This window comes from Mauremys mutica, chromosome 25, assembly GCF_020497125.1.
Source record: "Mauremys mutica isolate MM-2020 ecotype Southern chromosome 25, ASM2049712v1, whole genome shotgun sequence".
Classification (NCBI taxonomy): domain Eukaryota; kingdom Metazoa; phylum Chordata; order Testudines; family Geoemydidae; genus Mauremys; species Mauremys mutica.
In genome coordinates this window covers 13330251-13350246 of record NC_059096.1, presented here as the reverse complement: position 1 = coordinate 13350246, position 19996 = coordinate 13330251, and the positions used below count along the sequence as shown (strand labels likewise).

The following is a 19996-nucleotide window of genomic DNA, read 5'->3' as shown; positions in this document are numbered from 1 at the left end:
AAAGGTAATATAATCTCTCTACTCCTCCTCAAGATTCCCCCGGTTTATACATCCCAGGATCACATTAGCTCTTTTGGCCGCAGCGTCACACTATGAGCTCATGTTCCATAGATTATCCACCATTGACCCTCATGTTCTTTCCAGAATTGCTGCTTCCCAGGAGAGAGTCCCCCATCCTAAAAATACGGCGTCCATTCTGTGTTCCTAGATGTATAACTTTACATTTAGCCATATAAAAATGCATATTTTTTGCTTGCCTCCAGCTTATCAAGTGATCTATATCGCTTTGTATCGATGACCTAGTCTCTTCTTTTACCACTTCTCCAATCTTGGTGTCACCTGCAAATTTTGTTAGTGCATATTTTGTTTTCATACAGGTCATTAAATAGCATAGGGCAAAGAACTGCGGAATGCCTTTAGAAGAGCACATGCTCAGTCATGATTCCCCACTTAGTTACATTTGGAGACTTGTCTCTTAGTCAGTTTTTAGTCCATGTAATAATTGCCATGTTGATCTCGTATCAATCTAGTTACTTAAACAAAACATCATGCAGTACTAAGTCAGATGTGTTACCGAAGGGATCAACATTTATTACCTTTTATGCTGAACTTGATAATGGTTTGAAGGGACTAGAAATTAATTTGACAGTATTTATTTTTCATAAATCCATGTTACTTCGCATTAATTATATTAATCTCCTTTAATTCTTCTTGAGCCCTATATCAGCCATTCCATTATCTTGTCAAGGTGACGGGTCTCTAAAATTAACTGGGTCATCTCCTTTTTAAATGTTGGCACAACATTAGCTTTCTTTCAGTCTTTTAGAACTTCCCCAGTGTTCCAATAGTTACTGAAAATCAACATTAACGGTCCAGCAAGCTTCTTGGTCAGCTGTTTTAAAACTCTTGGATCCAAGTTCTCTGGACCTCCTGATTTAAAAATTTCTAGCTTTAGTAGCTGTTGTTTAGCATCCTGTTGGAATGGAAAGTGTATTATCATCATCATATGATATAAATACATCATCTGTTGTTCCCAAAGTACAGATCAAAATATTTATTGAACACTGCCACCTTTTCAGCACTGTTTTTGACAGTTCTACCATTTCATCTAGCAATGGATCAATACTGTTGGTCCAGTACTTAATCTCTGTAGGTCAGCTTCCCGGTCTGTGAATTTACCTACCTGGCAGGGAGCTAGGAGAATTAATGTTCTAAAGCACTTCAAGACCCTGGGATGAAAGGTGCAATTGAAGTGCCAGGTCTTACTGGGGGATCGTACTGTGGGCAGAATAGAAGCCGCTAACTGTCATTTGTTTCTTCCCTTCCTCTAGTTTCCTGGCAGATCTAATGGACAACTCTGAACTGATTCGGAATGTGACCCTGTGTGGGCATCTCCACCATGGCAAGGTACAATGAATACAGGGCTGTGCCTAACTGAGGACAGAGGGTGTCTTCTGTGTTAATTAATTAGCTGGTGCTGTTGAAGGATAACAGCGCACTTGTGCAGGGACATGCCTTGCTAATAGTGCCTGTGTGAGAGCTCACTGGCTCACAGTAGTGACTGTTTTTTGATTAAGAGGCCAAGCTAATTGTTGATAGTCTCTCAGTGGTTAAAGTAGTAAGCCAGTTTATTCATTCCGTTCTGTGTTCTCTAGCTAATGCATGTGTGGTTATGTAACTCTGCTTTAAGAAGTGGTGTGTACGCATCAGCTCGGGGGTGTTTGATAGTGTATATCAGTACAATATGTAGGTAAATCTAACCGATTGGGGGAGAGGGGAGCAATACCCTTACCGTGGCTTTGTCAAGGCTCCCCTCTGCTGTGATGCCTGGAAAACCAGGCCTGCTCCTCAGGGCTAGGGAGCTGACAGAGTGTATCAGTCCCTCTTTGCTTCCCTCCTTTGCTCTTACTAACTCCCCCATTTTCCCCTGTACTCCCAATGAATAAAGAAAAGGAAAAAAACCCACATGTAACTAGTCATGCTGTGTCCATTCTTCACAGTGTTCATCTACTTGTATGTTCTTTCCCTGTTAAACAGCCATACTGGGTCATAACAAAGGTCCATCTAGCCCAGTATTCTGTTTTCCGACAGTGGCCAATGTCAGCTGTCCCAGAAGGAATGAACAGAACAGGGAATCATCAAGTGATCCATCCCCTGTCACTCATTCCTACCTTCTGGCAAACAGAGGCTACGGACATCATCCCTGCCTGTCCTGGCTAATAGCCATTAATGGACCTATCCTCCATGAATTTATCTAGTTCTTTTTTGAACCCTAGTATGGTCTTGGCCTTCACAACATCCTCTGGCAAGGAGTTCCACAAGTTGACTGTTCATTGTGTGGAAAAAATACGTCCTTTTGTTTGTTTTAAAGCTGCTGCCGATTAATTTCATTTGGTGGCCCCTAGTTCTTGTGTTATGAGAAGGAGTAAATAACACTTCCTTATTTGCTTTCTCCACACCAGTCATGATTTTATAGACCTCTATCATATTTCCCCTTAGTCGTCTGAAAAGTTCCAGTTTTATTCATCTCTCCTCATACATTAGCTGTTTCATACCCCTAATAATTTTTGTTGCCCTTTTCCAAGTTCAATATATCTTTTTTGAGATGCGTCAACCACATCTACACCCAGTATTCAAGATGTGGGCATACCATGGATTTATATAGAGGCAATATGATATTTTCTGTCTTATTATCTATCCCTTTCTTAATGATTCCCAACATTCTGTTTCCTTTTTTGACTGCCGCTGCGCATTGAGTGGATGTTTTCAGAGAACTATCCATAATGACTCGAAGATCTTTCTTGAGTGGTAACATCCAATTTTGCCCCCATCATTTTCTATGTATAGTTGGGATTATGTTTTCCAATGTACATTACTTTGCATTTATCAACATGGAATTTTATCTACCATTTTGTTGCCCAGTCACCCAGTTTTGAGAGAGCCTTTTATAGCTCTTGGCAGTCTGCCTGGGACTTAACTATCTTGAGTAGTTTTGAATCATCTGCAAATTTTGCCACCTCACTGTTTACCCTTTTTTCAGATCATTTATGAATATGTTGAATAGGACTGGGCCCAGTACAGATCCCTGGGGGACACCACTATTTACATCTCTCCATTCTGAAAACTGACCATTTATTCCTACCCTTTGTTTCCTATCCTTTAACCAGTCACCAGTCCATGAGAGGACCTTCCCTCTTATCCCATGACAGCTTACTTTGCTTAAGAGCCTTTCGTATCCACTGGATCCCTCTTGTTCACATGCTTGTTGACCCCCTCAAAGAATTCTAGTAGATTGTTGAGGTATGATTTCCCTATACAAAAACCATGTTGATTATTCCCCAAGAAATTATGTTCATATACGTGTCTGACAATTTTGTTCTTTACTATAGTTTCAACTGGTTTGCCTGGTACAGAAGTCAGGTTTACTGGCCTGTAATTCCCACGGTCTCCTCTGGAGCCCTTTTTAAAAATTGGTGTCATATTAGCTATCTCTAGTCATTTGGTACAGAAGCTGATTTAAATAATAGGTTATAGATGACAGTTAGTTGTCCTGCAGTTTCACATTTGAGTTCCTTCAGAACCCTTGGGTGAATACCATCTGGTTCTGGTGACTTAGTACTGTTCGGTTTATCAATTTGTTCCAAAACAACCTCTGACACCTCAATCTGTGACAGTTCCTCAGATTTGTTGTAGCAATGACGAAGCCAAGTCAGTCAGTCTGTTCCCGTGGAGCGCCCCCAACGGGGCTGTCCACGTCTATTTATTATAGTTGGTTACATAAATCATTCTATTATACGCATGTACAAACTCAAGCCAACGTCTCGCCCCCTCTCCTGATAGGTGCTTTATACACTGTGTACTCCAGAGATACACTCCTAATCGGCGCTTAATCAGTGTGTCTCCTGACCGGAAGTGTGGGGGTGTGGGAACCACTTCAGCCGCTTTAAATCCGGGGGCGGCTTTCCTACCCCCTTAGTGTTTAAGAAGTGTAACGTTCCTACAATTTGTTACCTAAAAAGAATGGCTCAGGTTTGGGAATCCCCCTCACATCCTCAACCATGAAGACCGATGCAAAGAATTCATTTAGTTTCTCTGCAATGGCCTTGTCATCCTTGAGTGCTCCTTTATCATCTTGATCCTCCAATGTCCCCAGTGGTTGTGTAGCAGGCTTCCTGCTTGTAATGTACTTAAAAAAAAATGTTTTTGCTGTTACTTTTCGGAGTCTTTGGCTGTTCTTCAAAAATGTTTTGGCCTTCCTAATTATATTTTTACACTTTATTTGCTAGAGTTTATGCTCCTTTCTATTTTCCTCCCTAGGATTTAACTTCCACTTTTTAAAGGATGCCTTTTTGCCTCTCACTGCTTCTTTTACTTTGTTGTTTAGCCACGGTGGCTCTTTTTTGGTTCTCCTACTATGTTTTTCAATTTGGGGGATACATTTAAGTTGAGCCTTTATTATGGTGTCTTTTAAAAGTTTCCATGCAGCTTGCAGGGATTTTACTTTTGGTGCTGTACCTTTTAATTTCTGTTTCACTAACCTCCTCATTTTTGTGTAGTTCCCCTTTCTGAAATTAAATACTACAGTGTTGGGCTGCTGTGGTGTTTCCCCGCCACAGAGATGTTAAATGTAATTATATTATGGTCACTATTACCAAGTGGTCCAGCTATATTCACCTCTTGGACCTGATCCTGTGCTCCACTTAGGCCTAAATCAAGAATTGGCTCTCCTATGGCGCATTCCAGGACTAGCTGCTCCAAGAAGCAGTCATTTAAGGTGTCAAGAAACTTTATCTCAGCATCCCTTCCTGAGGTGATATGTACCCAGTCAATATGGGGATAGTTGAAATCCCCCAATCCACAGAGATTTTGTGGTACAGTTTGGTTCATTTAAGATTTTTACTTCATTTGATTCCACGCTTTCTTTCACATATAGTGCTATTCCCCCACCAGCATGACCTGTTCTGTCCTTCCAATATATTTTGTACCCTGGTATTACTGTGTCCCATTGGTTATCCTCATTCCACCAAGTTTCTGTGATGTCTGTTATATCGATATCCTCATTTAACACAAGGCGCTCTAGTTCATCCATCTTACTATTTAGACTTCTAGCATTGGCATGTAAGCACTTTAAAGACTTGTCACTTTTTAGCTGCCTGCTATCACATGATGTAATTGAATGGGACTGGTTTTCATTTGACTGTTTCTTTTCAGATCCTACCTGTATTTTATCATCTTCCATCCTCTCCTCCTTATTAGGACATAGGGAATCTCCATTTATAGATCCTCCTCTAAGGGACGTCCGAACCACGTGCTCCTCTGCACCTGTCAGCTTTCCCCCAGCCCTTAGTTTAAAAACTGCTTTACGACCTTTTTAATTTTAAGCTCCAGCAATCTGGTTCCATTTTGGTTTAGGTGGAGCCCATCCTTTCTGTATAGACTCCCCCTTTCCCAAAAGTTTCCCCAGTTCCCAATAAACCTAAACCCCTCCTCCCTACACCATCTTCTCATCCACGCATTGAGACCCTGCAGTTCTGCTTGTCTGTCTGGTCCTGCGCGTGGAACTATAAGCATTTCAGAGAATGCTACCATGGAGTTCCTGGCCTTCAATCTCTTACCTAGCGGCCTAAATTTGGCCTCCAGGACCTCTCTCCTATCCTTCCGTATGTCATTGGTACCTACATGTACCACGACCACCGGCTCCTCCCCAGCACTACACATAAGTCTATCTAGATGTCTCGAGAGATCTGCAACCTTCGCACTAGGCAGGCAAGTCACCATACGGTTCTCCCAGTTATCGCAAGCCCAGCTATCTAAGTTTCTAATGATCGAATCGCCCATTACTAACACCTGCCTTTTCCTAGTGACTGGAGTTCCCTCCCCCGGAGAGGTAACCTCAGTGCGAGAGGCAACCCCAGCACCATCTGGAAGGAGGGTCCCAACTATGGGATTGTTTCTTTCTGCTCCAGTTGGACGTTCTCCATCCCTGAGGCTTTCATCCTCCTCAACAACACAGAGGCTGTCATCTATGTACCTCTCTGTCTCCCTTAGCTCCTCCAGCTCAGCCACCCTGGCCTCCAAAGTCCGTACACGGTCTCTGAGGGCCAGGAGCTCCTTGCACCAAATACATACGTACGCCACCAGCTCATAGGGCAGGTAGTCACACATGCTGCATTGGGTGCAATAAACTGGGTAGCCCCCATTCTGTTGCTGGACTTCTGCCTGCATTCCCTTTTTACTCCTGCAGCTGGTTCCTTTGTTGTTGTTTTGGTTTTATTAGGGGATGTTTTGTAGCTTAAGTTTCAAGATGTTTAAGAAATGTTAAGTGCTATGTAGCGCCCCCCCCTCCCATCGCCCCATCACACTCCCCCTGTAAACCCCCTCACAAAACTCCCCTGTTAGCTGCTGCTGTTCACTAGCTCCTCTGGTCGCTTAGGAGCGGTCTTTTTAAAGCCCTGGTCTTCCTGATTAGCCCCGCCCCCTTGTTAAGGGTTGTTCGTGTCCCTTCATCTCTTGTGTGTTTTAGATTGGAAGCCCTTCAGGGCTCAGATTATATCTATTTATGTTTGTACTGGTGCCCAAACAGTGGGGCCCCCATCCTGAGTGGGCCCATAGTAAAACTGTAGTAGTAGTAATGATCTGTCAGTTACTTTATCGCTACTCGCCAATCTGATAGTTTTAGTCCCTTGAGAGATTGCTATCACAGACTCCACTTCAAACAACATACAGTTAGCCGCCAGCTCTGCTCCCTCCCACCTCTCTGGCTAAAACAGAAAAGGTTTTGTGGCCGTCTCTATCTGTTTATCACCCATAAGATCACCTTGCTTTTTCTTGCCTTTTGATACTTTCAGACTTGTTTTGTGGATTGCCTGATAGAGCAGACGCACCCAGAGATCAGGAAGCGCTACGACCAGGATGTAAGTGGCATCTCCGTATGTTCTGATCCTTCGGGATGACAGGAGGGCAGAGGGTGCTCACATTCAAATGAAGAGATTCTGTGCATGAGGGAGAATGCACAGAAAGGTTAGAGCTGAGAACTGGAAGCCAGGCGTCTGGGTTCTGTTCCTAGCTCTGCCATGTATTTACTGTGTTGTTTATATATAAACAGCCATCGCTTCCTATTTCAGACTTTAAAATGTTTGATATAAAAACGTCTTGTTTCATGATCTGACCCTGAGAACTGTCTCTGTTTCTGCAGCTTTGCTACACCGACATACTGTTCACGGAGCAAGAGGTAAGTGCACCTTGAGATGGGCACTAACTCCGGCAAACTGCGCTCAAGCTGCAGAAAGACACGAAATAATAAATTCTTCAGTCGTAACGCTTCCAAGTGTGACCTCTTGTGCCCTGTGTGCTGGGAGGAAAGTTAATTTTGATTCACTGCACCAGTTGATCTATAAACCAGGGATCTTATCGCTTAAGGCAATGAGAAGCAGACCAAACCTTGTCTTCCTTCCATTACTCTCGCCTCCCTATATAAAACCTTACTAGTCACGTTTAATTAAATAAAAAAATCTACTGAAGCTGACCACCTATGGCAATCTGGTCAATTGTCCTTGTAGCTGAAACAGCCAAGAGTTTCTCTGATGCTGAGGCTAACATGACCAATGTAGTGTTCTGAAAGGGCCATTTGATATCCTGTGTGTTGGAGGTAAATGTCAAATTGGTGATGGATGTATTATTTGGATGGAAGACCAGCGAATGCTGAAGTGTGTGTACCAAGAAAGGCCACTGCGCATTTGGCAATCGCATGGGAACCAAAACCTTCAGTGGCACAGTAAGGTCAGACAGACAGAGAATGCGGGTGGCGTTCGATCTGCAAGGAGGCTGGGTCCCTGGGGGATTTGCCATGATGATGATGATGGTTATAAATGTAAACTCTCTTTAATTTTGGAGGCTGTCCCAGTGGCACGAGTGGGTTCAGTCTGTGAAGGGAAGGCGCGGGGCAGGGGTTATTCGCCGAGATTGGAATAAATAGTTTCCATTTTTCATAAACCCTGGGCTTTCTGGGATTTGCACCTTTAGACTGGGGTCTTTGGTTATGTTTAAAAAAAAAACAAAAACCAAACTGGGTCACACTGATTACATGTTGGTGCAGGGTCATGTCTGGGTCTGTTCTGGTAACTTGGTATTTCCATCCCCTCACTGTTTCTTGACACTGCCGATGGGCAGAGCTCCTGTGTCAGGGCATGACCTGGGGGCAGCAGCGAGAAGGGAGGCAGAAGGAATTTATTCTCCCATGTACAGCATTGCACCGTTAGCTGAGTGCAGTATTCAGGAGATTTCTCCTTCCTCGGGTGAACTGGGTGTTGGCTACTGCTAGAGCAAGTTTACTGGGTGTCTGGATCAACAGCCCAATCCAGTATGATAGGAGATGGGACATTGGGATGGGTGGGCGATTTTCTGTGTCTTGTCTGATGAATTCTCTTTCCATGGCTGACTGCTGCTTTCTCCAGTCATGTGGCGCTGTAATTTATCTGCTAATCCTCATTTCGTTTCTTTCAGAGGGGTGTTGGCATCAAGAGCACCCCAGTGACTGTGGTTCTACCAGACACCAAGGGGAAATCCTTCCTCTTCAACATCATGGACACGCCAGGTGTGTTGAGCTGACCCAGACACTGCCAATTTGTGGGCTCAATCCTGCTTGTGAGTTAGTCTCAGTAAAGCCAGTGGCGCTACTGGTGTGAGTAAGAAATGGACGTTTCAGTAAAGGCTTCCACAAATGGGCCCCATTTCATAAAACCTATAGGTCTTCTGAAGGAAGGTGCATAGACATGAATGGAATATGAAAAATATAAACCAGTGTCTACCAAAGGAGAGTCGGGGGAGGGGGGGGCTTTGGAGCTAGGGCATAATGGGGTTTTGCGCCAAACCAATTTACGTTTTCTCAAATCCAGTGTCTGTCTATTTAAATTTCACAGACCAGTTATTCAGTTTAGACTTTATAAAGTGCAGTGACACACTGAAAAGTTTCCCTTCAAAGATGACATCCTGGGGTTTCATGTTTAAGCTTAGTGATTCCATTTCAGCCCTAACACAGCTTCAAATCTGACCTTCCAGCTGGCTGCTCTCTGCTTCTGAAAACACTACCAGCTATAGAGAGATTTTGCAGCTGGAATTTAGCTGGTAGTTTTTTGTTTCTGATGCTTAAGGCAGCCTAGGCTTCAGCTCATGCTCTCTTAGCTGGACTAGTTCCTTCAGGGCTAATAGGACTGAGAACGTTGCTCTCTCTCTTGTTCGAGGTCAGACAGGATGATCAGAATGGTCTTTTATTGGCCTTAGAACCTATGAAACTTGTTTGTGTATGAGCTGAATCAGCAGCGGTGACTTAAATATATGGGAAGTAGCTGTGTGGCCAGATTTTCAAGGTCTCGGCACCCACATTTGAGCCAGATTTTTTCCAAAGTGCAATTGTGAGATTTACGCTTAGGTTTCCAGAAGAACTTGGTGCCTGCCGTACTAATGTCTGGAGTTACAAAACAGCCAGGGATTGAAGACTGACAGCGCCGTGTCCAAAGAGCTTTCAGTCTAAGCTGCCCCCAGCAGCTAAGGGGGGAGGGATAGCTCAGTGGTTTGAGCATTGGCCTGCTAAACCCAGGGTTGTGAGTTCAATCCTTGAGGGGGCCACTTAGGGATCTGGGGCAAAAATCAGTACTTGGTCCTGCTAGTGAAGGCAGGGGGCTGGACTCAATGACCTTTCAAGGTCCCTTCCAGTTCTAGGAGATTGGTATATCTCCAATTATTATTATTATTATTATAAGCCAAGGAGAGACAAGCACGGAAGACACCAGAAGAGGGAGGAGGGTTTTGCAGGGATTATGTTGGTTACTACCCAGCTCTGCTCCTTAACCTAGTTCATTCACCTCTCTGAAATTACTACTTTAATTACCACCTTTCCTCAGGCATTTCCACAAAGCTTTGTGGATAGCGCTACAATTGCAAACAGACGACTATTAAAAACAACATTAGTAGCATGCTGTAGTCTCAAAAATCAGCATTGGACACTGTGAAAAGTCCTTATACACAATGCTGGCAACAGTGCCCTTGCTAGATTAACTGAGGTGCTTTCTGCAAGGCAAAGGAATGCCATTCTTCTCACTCCTGCCCTCTGGAGTGCAAGCTTGTCACCCGTGACAGGTCACCACAGCTGGGGGCAGCTTTCCCCACTCCAGTGAGTGATCTCTGAACTGGGATCACTGAGCTTTGATTGATTTTTGTTTTGAAGGCCATGTGAACTTTTCTGATGAAGTTACTGCCGGCCTTCGTATTTCGGACGGAGTTGTGCTTTTCATTGATGCGGCCGAAGGGGTAAGTGTTAGCCTCTTTTACCTCCTGTGGATGTATTTCAGAGTCTCTTGGCCCCCTTGATGTAGCTGAAGCGATCTGTGCAGAGTTCACTTGCATTAGTGCTGGGGCTCTTTGGAGGCTGATTTAGAAAGGGTAGCATTTTCTAGCTATTGAAGCAGAGAGACATGGCTCCTGGGTTCTATTGCCAGGTCTGACACTGATGTACTGTGACTTTGGACTACTCGCTTAACTACTTTGTACCTCCGCTTCCTCCCCCATCTGAAATAAAGATGATTATTTATATCAGAGGTGTTGGAAGGGGTGGCTTAAAGGAATGCTGTGGGGTTAAACACATCCTTCTGAAATTCAAATTATTAGCAGGTCACTGGTGGCCGAGCTTAGACTTTTCTACAGGCTGCTGGCCTAGTGGATAAGGGTCACTGCTTTGTCTGTCACGCCCCATATAGCATGTGATCGGGGGCTTTAGCTCGTCTGGTAATGCTCCTTGTTTTCCGCAGGTTATGCTGAACACGGAGAGGCTGATCAAACACGCAGTGCAGGAGAGGCTGGCAGTGACCGTGTGCATTAATAAGATAGATCGGCTGATCCTGGAGCTGAAGCTTCCCCCCACCGATGCCTATTACAAACTCCGACACATAGTAGATGAGGTCAACGGCTTGATCAGGTACAGATCTGTCGGGGGGGGGAGTCACTGCAGCATGGTATCCGTGGCCCACTTAGTCCATCGTGGAGTCTGTGTTTGAGCATCACTCATGCTAAAATCAAAAGTACAAGTCATTACAGTCGCATGCCGTGGAACCGTTTCCACCCATAGCGAGTGCATGCACTAGACACGTAACTTGGAATGGATTTGTTCACTTAACACACATTTGGTGGAGGGGATTGTTCTACAGTGTGTGCATGTAATTTGGGGGTGGGAGGGGCTGGCCTTTCTCCATCCCTGGCGTTTTGACAGGGCCAGCCTGTCCCATGGTAGATGTTCTCAAAATGGTATGAAGCCCTCGATAATTTTTTAGAGACCGGGCTGAGATTTTTTTCAAAGCTGACCATGGGATTTGAGTGTCCAGTTTCCATTAAAAGGTAATGGGACTTGGGCATCCCACTCTGCTAAATCCCCTGTGAAGTAGGGCTGTCTCTCAAGCGGCCCTGCGTACGGCTGTGCCCCTAGTGCCGTGGGCAGAGGGGAGGGAGGCCGTATTTCACTGCTCTCCATACACACCATGTGTTACTGCCCGCTGCTTTAGCGGGCACCCTACAGAGCAGCACTGGCAGTTGGGATAGCGGCATGTTGCAAATCCACGTTTTCATTTTATTCCATCCTGCTTTGTTTGTCCTCTGTTGGTCTCTTCCCCTCAATTGTCCAAACGTTTTTTTCCTTCTCCATTTGTTTGATGTATTTTAAAAAGAGAAAACAATAGTTAAACTGCAAAATGTGTGCGTGTGCTTGTGCTTGTGCACACCAACCCTGAAACACAGCTCCTTAGTGCTGGAGCCTTCTTGTAGGCCCCTGTGGGCAGTGCAGAATTCCTCCAGTGGATTAGATCTCATTTCTGGGCTTCGGTTTACGTTCATTGACAGTGTCTTCCTCTGTTTATAGCTCCAGTCTCTGCTCCATCACGCTATAGAGTTAAGCTGTACATAAAAGCTCTCTCTGTTTCAGCATGTATTCCACCGATGAGAACCTGATCCTCTCCCCTCTTCTGGGGAACGTCTGCTTCTCCAGTTCCCAGTACAGCATCTGCTTCACGCTTGGCTCCTTTGCAAAGATTTACGCAGACACGTTTGGTAAGACTCAGCCAAAATCCATGCACACATCAACATCTCAAGCCCTATTCATTTCTGTGGAGCCCTTTCAAGTACTTACAGCAGCTCAGGTCTCTGCGGGCTCATGTATGCACTTGTCTCCTAGCACAGGTGCTCAGAAACATTTAGGGAGCTGAGAGTTATTGCAGAGCCCAATTTGGGGTATTTCTCACCAGCCACTTTCAGGTTGTTGGGGAAACAGGAATCCCAATGAGGAACATTGCTGGATAAATATTTTCTCCTGTAATTCTTTATCTTGTAAATATTGGAATGGGTGGAAGCCACTATATGGTACGTACATCTATAATGGGGGAAACCACTGTCGTTCTTCTAGATAAATGGTTGCATATGTGTTGCACTCTGCATGGGGTAACATGGTTCAGAGCTGAAAGGGTTAAGAATCTTTCAGCATAGCCGGAGGAAAGCCCTGTTCTCCGGAGTTGAGACTCAGCTGTATGGAGGCTGAAGCTTGGCCCTGGGGGGTCTTGCCCTCTAGCTGCCCCCTGGATCTCTTTTATGTAACTATCCTGGCTGTGGTTTGCATCTCTGCTCCCTCGTTGCCAGCCTGAGGCAGTCTCTCTGGTTTGAAAGAGCAGGCAGTAAAAGAACAGCCATGTGCTTAGCCTGGCCGGCTAGAACTCGGCGAGTCCCCGGGTTGGAATGTTCCACGGGGCTATGCAGTTGTGGTGAAGTTGGGATCTAGGAGGTGCTGCCAGGCAGCTGGCCCAACTTTGGGGGGAGGGGCGCATGAAAAGCAGCCTTTGTTCAGAGATCAGGGGGCTGACACTCTCATGTGCCATAAGAAGGAATAAACAAGATCCTCTTTCATTGTGGCATCCTTCGGTGCCCGGCCTGAGGTTTTCCCGACTCTCGGGCTAATTTAGCGTGCGGGCAGCGGTTGGTAAGGCAATCTAATGGACTGTGCTCTTAGTAGAAGTGGTGTGAGTGGGTGCTGATGTCTTATCACTTGTAAACTCAGCATGGCGTGAAATCTAGAGCTACAGTCCCGCCTATTCCCGGAGCATATGAGGAGGGATATTCCGCAGCTCTGAACTCCCTTGATCATTTACAAAGAAAACATGACCCCATGAGTGGAGAGAGGTATTTCATCGTGTGATAGCTGAGGTTATTTCTTTATTCCCTTGTAGGAGACATCAATTACCAGGAGTTTGCAAAGCGGCTTTGGGGTGACATCTACTTCAACCCCAAGACGTACGTAGTGTTTTTAAAGATCTTTGTTCACCAGCTTTCTTACTGTCCAAGCAGCATCTCTTGCTCTCCCCTCCATCCTGTAGAACAACAGGCCGAGTTGAGCCTCTCCTCTACTAGGTGTGAATCGACATTGCTGTGTGTCCTGCCAGTTGGTGGCACCGCGCTCATGTTCCTCCGCAGGCATCGCTAGCTGTCACTGCTGGGCTTACCCTGGGGCACAGACATGCCTGCTCTAGCTCACCGGGATTATGCAGAGGGACTTTGGAGGGGGATGCGGGATGTCATGTGGCTAGACTTCCAGTTTTCTGAGTGGTTGTGGGTACCCTGGAGGCGTTGCAGGTTCAGTTCCTAGGGACTACCAGTTCCTACTAAATGCCCATGAGGGTTCATTGGGGTCTGTCTTTTTGAATAATGTTTATAGCTCCATAGGCGTGCACTGAGCTCCCCGGGACAGGTCAGGTCAGATTCCCTGCCCTGCAGATCTTACACTCTGCATAAGGACCAGGAAAGGAAGGGGGAAAGGGGAAATACGAATATCCAGGCCCACAGGGGCTAGTGTACATATCACAGAGGTCATAGTGCTTTTGGGTGGCAGAGCATTTTCCATTCACATCTTTCCTCTTGGCTTTCCTGCACAGACGAAAGTTCACTAAAAAGGCCCCGACCAGCAGTTCCCAGCGGAGCTTTGTGGAGTTTGTCCTCGAACCCCTGTACAAGATCCTGGCTCAGGTACATTCTTGCTTTCCCCTTTCCTGTGACGTGAGTGCAGTACCAAGTAATTGAAGCCTGTAGTCTCTGTCTGTCGCTGAGTGTTTAAAGACTGACCACTAGATGGTGCTATATATGAAATCTGTCTGCTGTCCTGTTAGGAAAATTCCACAATCACAAATGTTTGTGTCTGAGGGGGCAGCCCCATCTCTTCCTGCACCCGTTCTGCTCCTCGTTCCAAATACGCCCTCCGCTCGTGGTGCTCTCCTCAGCAGGACCTGCACCAGGTGTGCTGGTTTGGGGATGTGTCCCAGTGGCCACCAAGTACCAACTTTAAGCTACCCAACCAGTTTCACGGCGGGAACTAAACTGATCTGAGCCCAGCTATCCCAGGGTAAAAGGCCAGACGGTGGCTGCAGCCCCCCAGTCCTGTCACACCGATGTCCTTTCCCATCGCCGTTTGAATGGCTCGGATGTACCATTGTCTGCACCCGGGAGTCAGCGGCAGTGAACCTCTCAGTAACGGTGGCGGTGGTGGGTGCCCTCTCACAGGTGGTTGGTGATGTGGACACCACCCTCCCCAACACTCTGGATGAGCTGGGCATCCATCTGACCAAAGAGGAGCTGAAGCTAAACATTCGACCCCTGCTAAGGCTCGTCTGCAAGAAGTTCTTTGGGGAGTTCACAGGTAAGTCCTGTTTCTCCCTTGCCCCAGCTGCTGGGCTCCCGTAGCTGTGCAGTGCTCTCGCCAGCACGCTGGGCGGGTAGCTGGATGCCCCCAGGTGTCAGTTTAACCTGCTGTTGGCAGAGCATTAGGGCTCCATTTTCAGTGGCGAGGTCCCCACGTTGCAGGTTCCCCTTGCTTCTCAGCTGGTGCCGGTGGTGTCCGCTGCTCCACTAGTCAGGCTGCTGATTTCGGTGCCTACGTTTGGATTTAGAGATGAACTGTAGGTTTCTAGTTTTTAAAGGTCTTGGCCTTTGCACCTAAACCCAGTTGACCGACTTTCCGCTTTGAAGAAAGTGGGACTTAGTTGCCCAGAAGCTCTGGTATAGTTTCCAGGCCATACGTTGTACGTGACATTGATTTGCACTGGGTACAATGTGCCAGGAAGTCCCTGGAAGTAATTCATTGGCGCACACATGCCCTCAACTCTGCCTTTAGCGTGTTCTCCTGAAAGGCTGCCCCTGAATGCCCCAGTGAAAAACCAGTAGGCTGGCTTCCTGTGGAGGTTCGCTGATCCTTCGCCAGCAGCGCAGTGTGTCCTGATGGCGGTTCCTGTATAAGCTGTCCGCTCCCAAGTGAGTTGTGTCACCCAGGACTGTAGACTGACTAGTCCTGGGTTAAAGATGTCGTGGTTTACTCAAGCCCCCTCAGTGCTAAACTCTGGATACCTCCACTTAGCAGCATTCTCATGACGCTCTGCTCTCCTAGGCTTTGTGGACATGTGTGTGCAGCACATTCCCTCCCCAAAGGTGGGCGCCAAGACCAAAATCGAGCACACCTACACCGGCGGCGTCGACTCAGACCTGGGGGAGGCCATGAGCGAGTGTGACCCTGATGTAAGGACCCCTTTCACTTACCATTACATCTCCGAAAGCAGCAGGGGGTAGCAGAGAAGTCCTCCTTTCCTGGGGTTGGCAAGGCAGCCGCCTCCTAGAGAGGTGTCCAGCAGCATTTCACAATCTCTCATCTGCTACTGAAGCAAATCTCTCCGCTCTGAGAAATTCAGCAGCCTGCCAAGGCAGCCGTAGAGAGAGAGGGTTATTGGAGAATGTGCAGGAAAAGGCAGAGATTTGGACAGAACTTTCCAGCACTTGGGAACTGCACTGTGATGGCTGGATGTTTGGGGCCTTTTGGGGACAATTATTTTGCCATTTTAGATGAAGGCGGATTCTCTGCATGAAAATCTGACCTGAAAAATTGGTTTGAGCTCGCCTGAGCAGAGTATCTGCCTTTATATTGTCTTTTGTACTAAAGGGATCACTTCTTCAAATGTAGCTTCCTCTGGGGTGGCACTCGGCAGCTGTTTAACAGCCCCACCAATGCTAAACAGCAGCTTAGGAAGGGAAGGGAAGAATTGACCTGTAAATAGGAGATCATTGCCTTTAAACTGCTGAGACAGACAGAGTGCCTTACCCCAGTTAAGGGCTGTGTAACTAGTGAAAATTAATTACCCAAGCAGAGTTTTACCAGTGCAAACTGTCATGAAACCCCAGCATGACCTGGGTTTTGTGTCTCATCTGAAATATGGGACCTCCAGCAGCACAGAAATTCTAGCACTGGGTCTTACGCCAAGGAGTGACTTGGCAGGTCAGCAATGGGGTTCTCCTCTCCAACCCCCCTTTCTAAAGTGGTCCATCCAGGAAGAGGCCTGGCCCAAACTTCTCAGTTTGCAGTGTCAGGGATTATATTGTGAGGTCGCACAGCTACAGGCTTCCATGGTGGTATCTACATGAGGAAAGCACCAATCTGCCTCAGTATGCACCGGAGTAATGCACGTAACCATGCTCTTTCAAGGGGTCTGGCCAATGGGGAGGGAATTCCAGGCAGAGGAAGAAAATTGAGGACCCAAAAACTGTTCCTTGTGGCTTTTCAGACAGAGTTCCTGATAATCTCACATGGGTCTAATCACTGCTTTGTGAGTGCATGTCTTGGGAGTGACTTACTTTGATTTCTTTTTTTCTGGGGGAAGGGTCCACTAATGTGTCACACCACGAAAATGTACAGCACAGACGACGGGGTTCAGTTCCACGCCTTTGGCAGGGTGCTGAGTGGGACCATCCATGCAGGTCAGCCCGTGAAGGTCCTGGGAGAAAACTACACATTGGAGGATGAAGAGGATTCCCAGATCTGCACTGTGGGACGGCTCTGGATCTCGGTGGCAAGGTACCAGGGTATCAGGGCAATCTGGGAGAGGAGTCCCCACTCATTGCTGCTGTTCTTGATGGTGCAGCGTGCGGGAGAAAAGCTCGGGGCTTTGGAGGCAGGGAGGGGTGCATTTAGTGCGGTGAAAAATCCCAGATTGACGGACTGGATTGGGGCTATGTTGAGTTTACGAAATTGATCCAAAATGCCCATTAAGCCCCAAAGCTCTTACCGTGGGAGAGGATAAGTGACATTCAGAGGGTGCGGAGAGGGATATGATCAGCACAGCTATAGATGCGATTGTATTCTCTTTTACCATTGTCCGATAGATCAGTGGGTCCCAAACTTTTTACCAAGTGACCCGCCAACTGCATTGCAACTCTTTTTTGTGATCCATCATCACAAATACGCACCTTCCACCCCAGCACCACAATGCTAATCCTGTCCGTGGTGGGGTCCTGTGGGGCTGGGCCCAGCGTTGGTCGCAGCATCGCTCACGTTTGAAGGGCTGGCCAAACCCGAGTGGTGCGGCGGCCCCCATACACCAGGTTGTGACACCTGAAGCAGGGAGCCAGGCCCAGCCCCCTGCAGGACAGGAGCTGCTGCTGCAAGGTGAGTGTGGGGCACACTCACTCTCCAGTCCTTCCCCTCCCCTCCGGGCCCGGAGAAGTGTATGTTTGCCTAGGCTAGGGCCCAGTGATGAGTTAGTCTGGCCATAGACATAACCCCATCTAGAACCTTGTTGGGGCCATTATCAGCATCGTCTGTGTGCCTGGAGTTGCGGCAGGAGAGAGGTTTGCAGGAGAGGAATGCAGCCAGTCTCCCGCTCACAGGGAGCAGGCAGCATGGCAGAAGGTGCAGATATGTTTGTCTGAGAACCAGGGGGCGAGAGGTTGCGATCTGATGAGGGCGGATGAACAGGGACAGCATTGTGAGGGGTGTGGACAGCGGTAACTAATGGCTGTGCTCTCCCGCTCTGTATTTCAGATACCACATAGAGGTGAACCGGGTCCCTGCCGGAAACTGGATCCTAATAGAGGGGGTGGACCAGCCCATTGTGAAGACTGCAACCATCACAGAACCTAGAGGCAATGAGGAGGTACCGTGTGGGGCTCGGCATCGTTCGGCGTAGGGGAGCGTCAAGGGGCGACAAACGTGCTGGCTGTCTGGGATGGTCAGGTTGGGGGGCAGCGATTTCCTCCAACCAGAATGTTACTTTCTCCCATGAGCAAGGCAGCCCCATTGTGGATTGTCAGTCTTCAGGGTGCCTGGCTGGGTCTGTCAATACAACAAAGCCCACTATGAATGCAGGGAATGCAGCCGGGCTCCTCCTAGCCTGCCCTTGCTCCATAGTGCTGTCCCAGCAATGACGGGCATGTCCTGTGGCTGACGCCAGGCTCCAAGGGGTGGTCGTCCTACAAAGCGGAGATTTCCCTTGTCACCAGAATCTTGCTGATGGCTCGGATTTGGTTTCAGGCTCAGATCTTCCGTCCATTGAAGTTCAACACCACGTCTGTCATCAAAATAGCCGTGGAGCCGGTCAACCCTTCGGAGCTCCCTAAAATGCTGGATGGCCTGCGGAAAGTCAACAAGAGCTACCCGTCGCTCACCACCAAGGTGTGTGGCTGAGGCGAGGCTGATCCCGGTGCCCCCTGCCCTGCTCTCCGGGCCCCCTTGTGCGATCTTCAGTTAACACTTTACATGTTCAAAACCAGCCCTGTTTTGGCTTCGCCATTCTCTCCCCTGAAGCCCACTTGCTGTTAGTCTGCATGGACGAGCTGAGCTTGATTCTCCAAGGGGTGATTCTCCAGGCTAGGCCTGGCAAAGGTACAGGTGTCCCACAGAGCCTGCATCTCCAGCAAGAAGAGGCTGGGAGCGGAGTAATTGGGTGCTTCCTCACAGCCAAATGGTTCAGCAGCACGTCCTGCAGTGTCCCTTGCTGGGAATCGGGGGGAGGGATAGCTCTGTGGTTTGAACATTGGTCTGCTAAACCCAGGGTTGTGAGTTCAATCCTTGAGAGGGTCATTTAGGGAACTGGGATAAAAATCTGTCTGGGGATTGGTCCTGCTTTGAGCAGGGGGTTGGACTAGATACCTCCTGAGATACCTTCCAACCCTGATCTTCTATGATTCTATGACTGGGGCTGCTCTTCCTCCTCAGCAAGCCAGGAGCTGGCCCCACTTGCCTGGTTGATTAGACTCGGGAGCCAGGAATTTTCCCTCTAGGTTCTCTGACTATAATACGTTTCCCTTGGCCTTGTGGACAAGGCTAGAAGGGGCGAGGTCAGAAGGAATGCTGTGCTGTAGCTTGGGACATCTGTTCTGGTGTTTCAGGTGGAAGAATCTGGGGAGCACGTGATCCTGGGGACGGGGGAGCTGTACCTGGACTGTGTGATGCATGACTTACGGAAGATGTATTCAGAGATTGATATCAAGGTGAGGAAGCGAAACGAGCCTTTCCTGTCGTCATTACTGAGGGTACATAAAACGGGATTTCCTCCCCCTGGGGAGTGTGGCAATCAGCTGCTGCCCCCAGGCCCATTGCTCCACAGGGTCTCATGACTCTAGCTCCTGAGGTGTAGAGAGACCGCTGAGACTTTGCGGTGCTATTCCTGCCTCTGCCATTGACTTGCTGTCTGACCTCAGAACTGCCACTTACCTTCTGTTGTAGGCTTCACTTTATCCCTCTGTGACACATGCATACCTCACAGGGGAGTGGGGTTTGGGATGTCTGAGATCCCTAGATGACAGGCACTAGAGAAGGGCGAAGAATTGTTATTCCCTTGCCAGCGGTTGCAAGGAGATGGGGAGAAGTTGCCCTTTATTTCTTAATAGCAAAGAAAGCAAATGCGTCCTTCCAGGACAGCCAGGGCCCTTGGCACAGAATCGTGCCTCAGAATCTCAGCTCCATGTTTTTAAAATTGAGCTTCTAGCCCCCATGGCTGCAAAGATAACTTTGAAAACCTGAACAGAGTGTAACCAGTGCAGGTCTGAGTCTGCAGAGAGCCTCAGTGACTGGCTCAGAGCGGGGTGCACAGCTTAGATCCTGTCATCTCCACAGCTCCTGAGCTTGGCTGTTGGTTTTTTCCCAAGATGCCGTAGA

At 47.7% G+C, this 19996-nt stretch overlaps 1 protein-coding gene across 2 annotated transcripts in view; it reads left to right on the top strand.

The window, feature by feature from the left end:
- EFTUD2 (elongation factor Tu GTP binding domain containing 2) overlaps positions 1-19996 on the top strand; it is a 37089-nt gene that overhangs the window by 7909 nt on the left and 9184 nt on the right. For both annotated transcript variants that reach the window (XM_044999447.1, XM_044999445.1), the window contains exons 5-19: positions 1332-1407; positions 6849-6914; positions 7196-7231; positions 8503-8593; positions 10223-10305; positions 10803-10969; positions 11966-12090; positions 13257-13320; positions 13959-14049; positions 14581-14716; positions 15461-15588; positions 16722-16915; positions 17882-17993; positions 18371-18511; positions 19228-19329. In XM_044999447.1, coding sequence (XP_044855382.1) covers positions 1332-1407; positions 6849-6914; positions 7196-7231; positions 8503-8593; positions 10223-10305; positions 10803-10969; positions 11966-12090; positions 13257-13320; positions 13959-14049; positions 14581-14716; positions 15461-15588; positions 16722-16915; positions 17882-17993; positions 18371-18511; positions 19228-19329 — 1612 coding nt within the window. The remainder of the gene's footprint in view (positions 1-1331; positions 1408-6848; positions 6915-7195; positions 7232-8502; positions 8594-10222; positions 10306-10802; positions 10970-11965; positions 12091-13256; positions 13321-13958; positions 14050-14580; positions 14717-15460; positions 15589-16721; positions 16916-17881; positions 17994-18370; positions 18512-19227; positions 19330-19996) is intronic.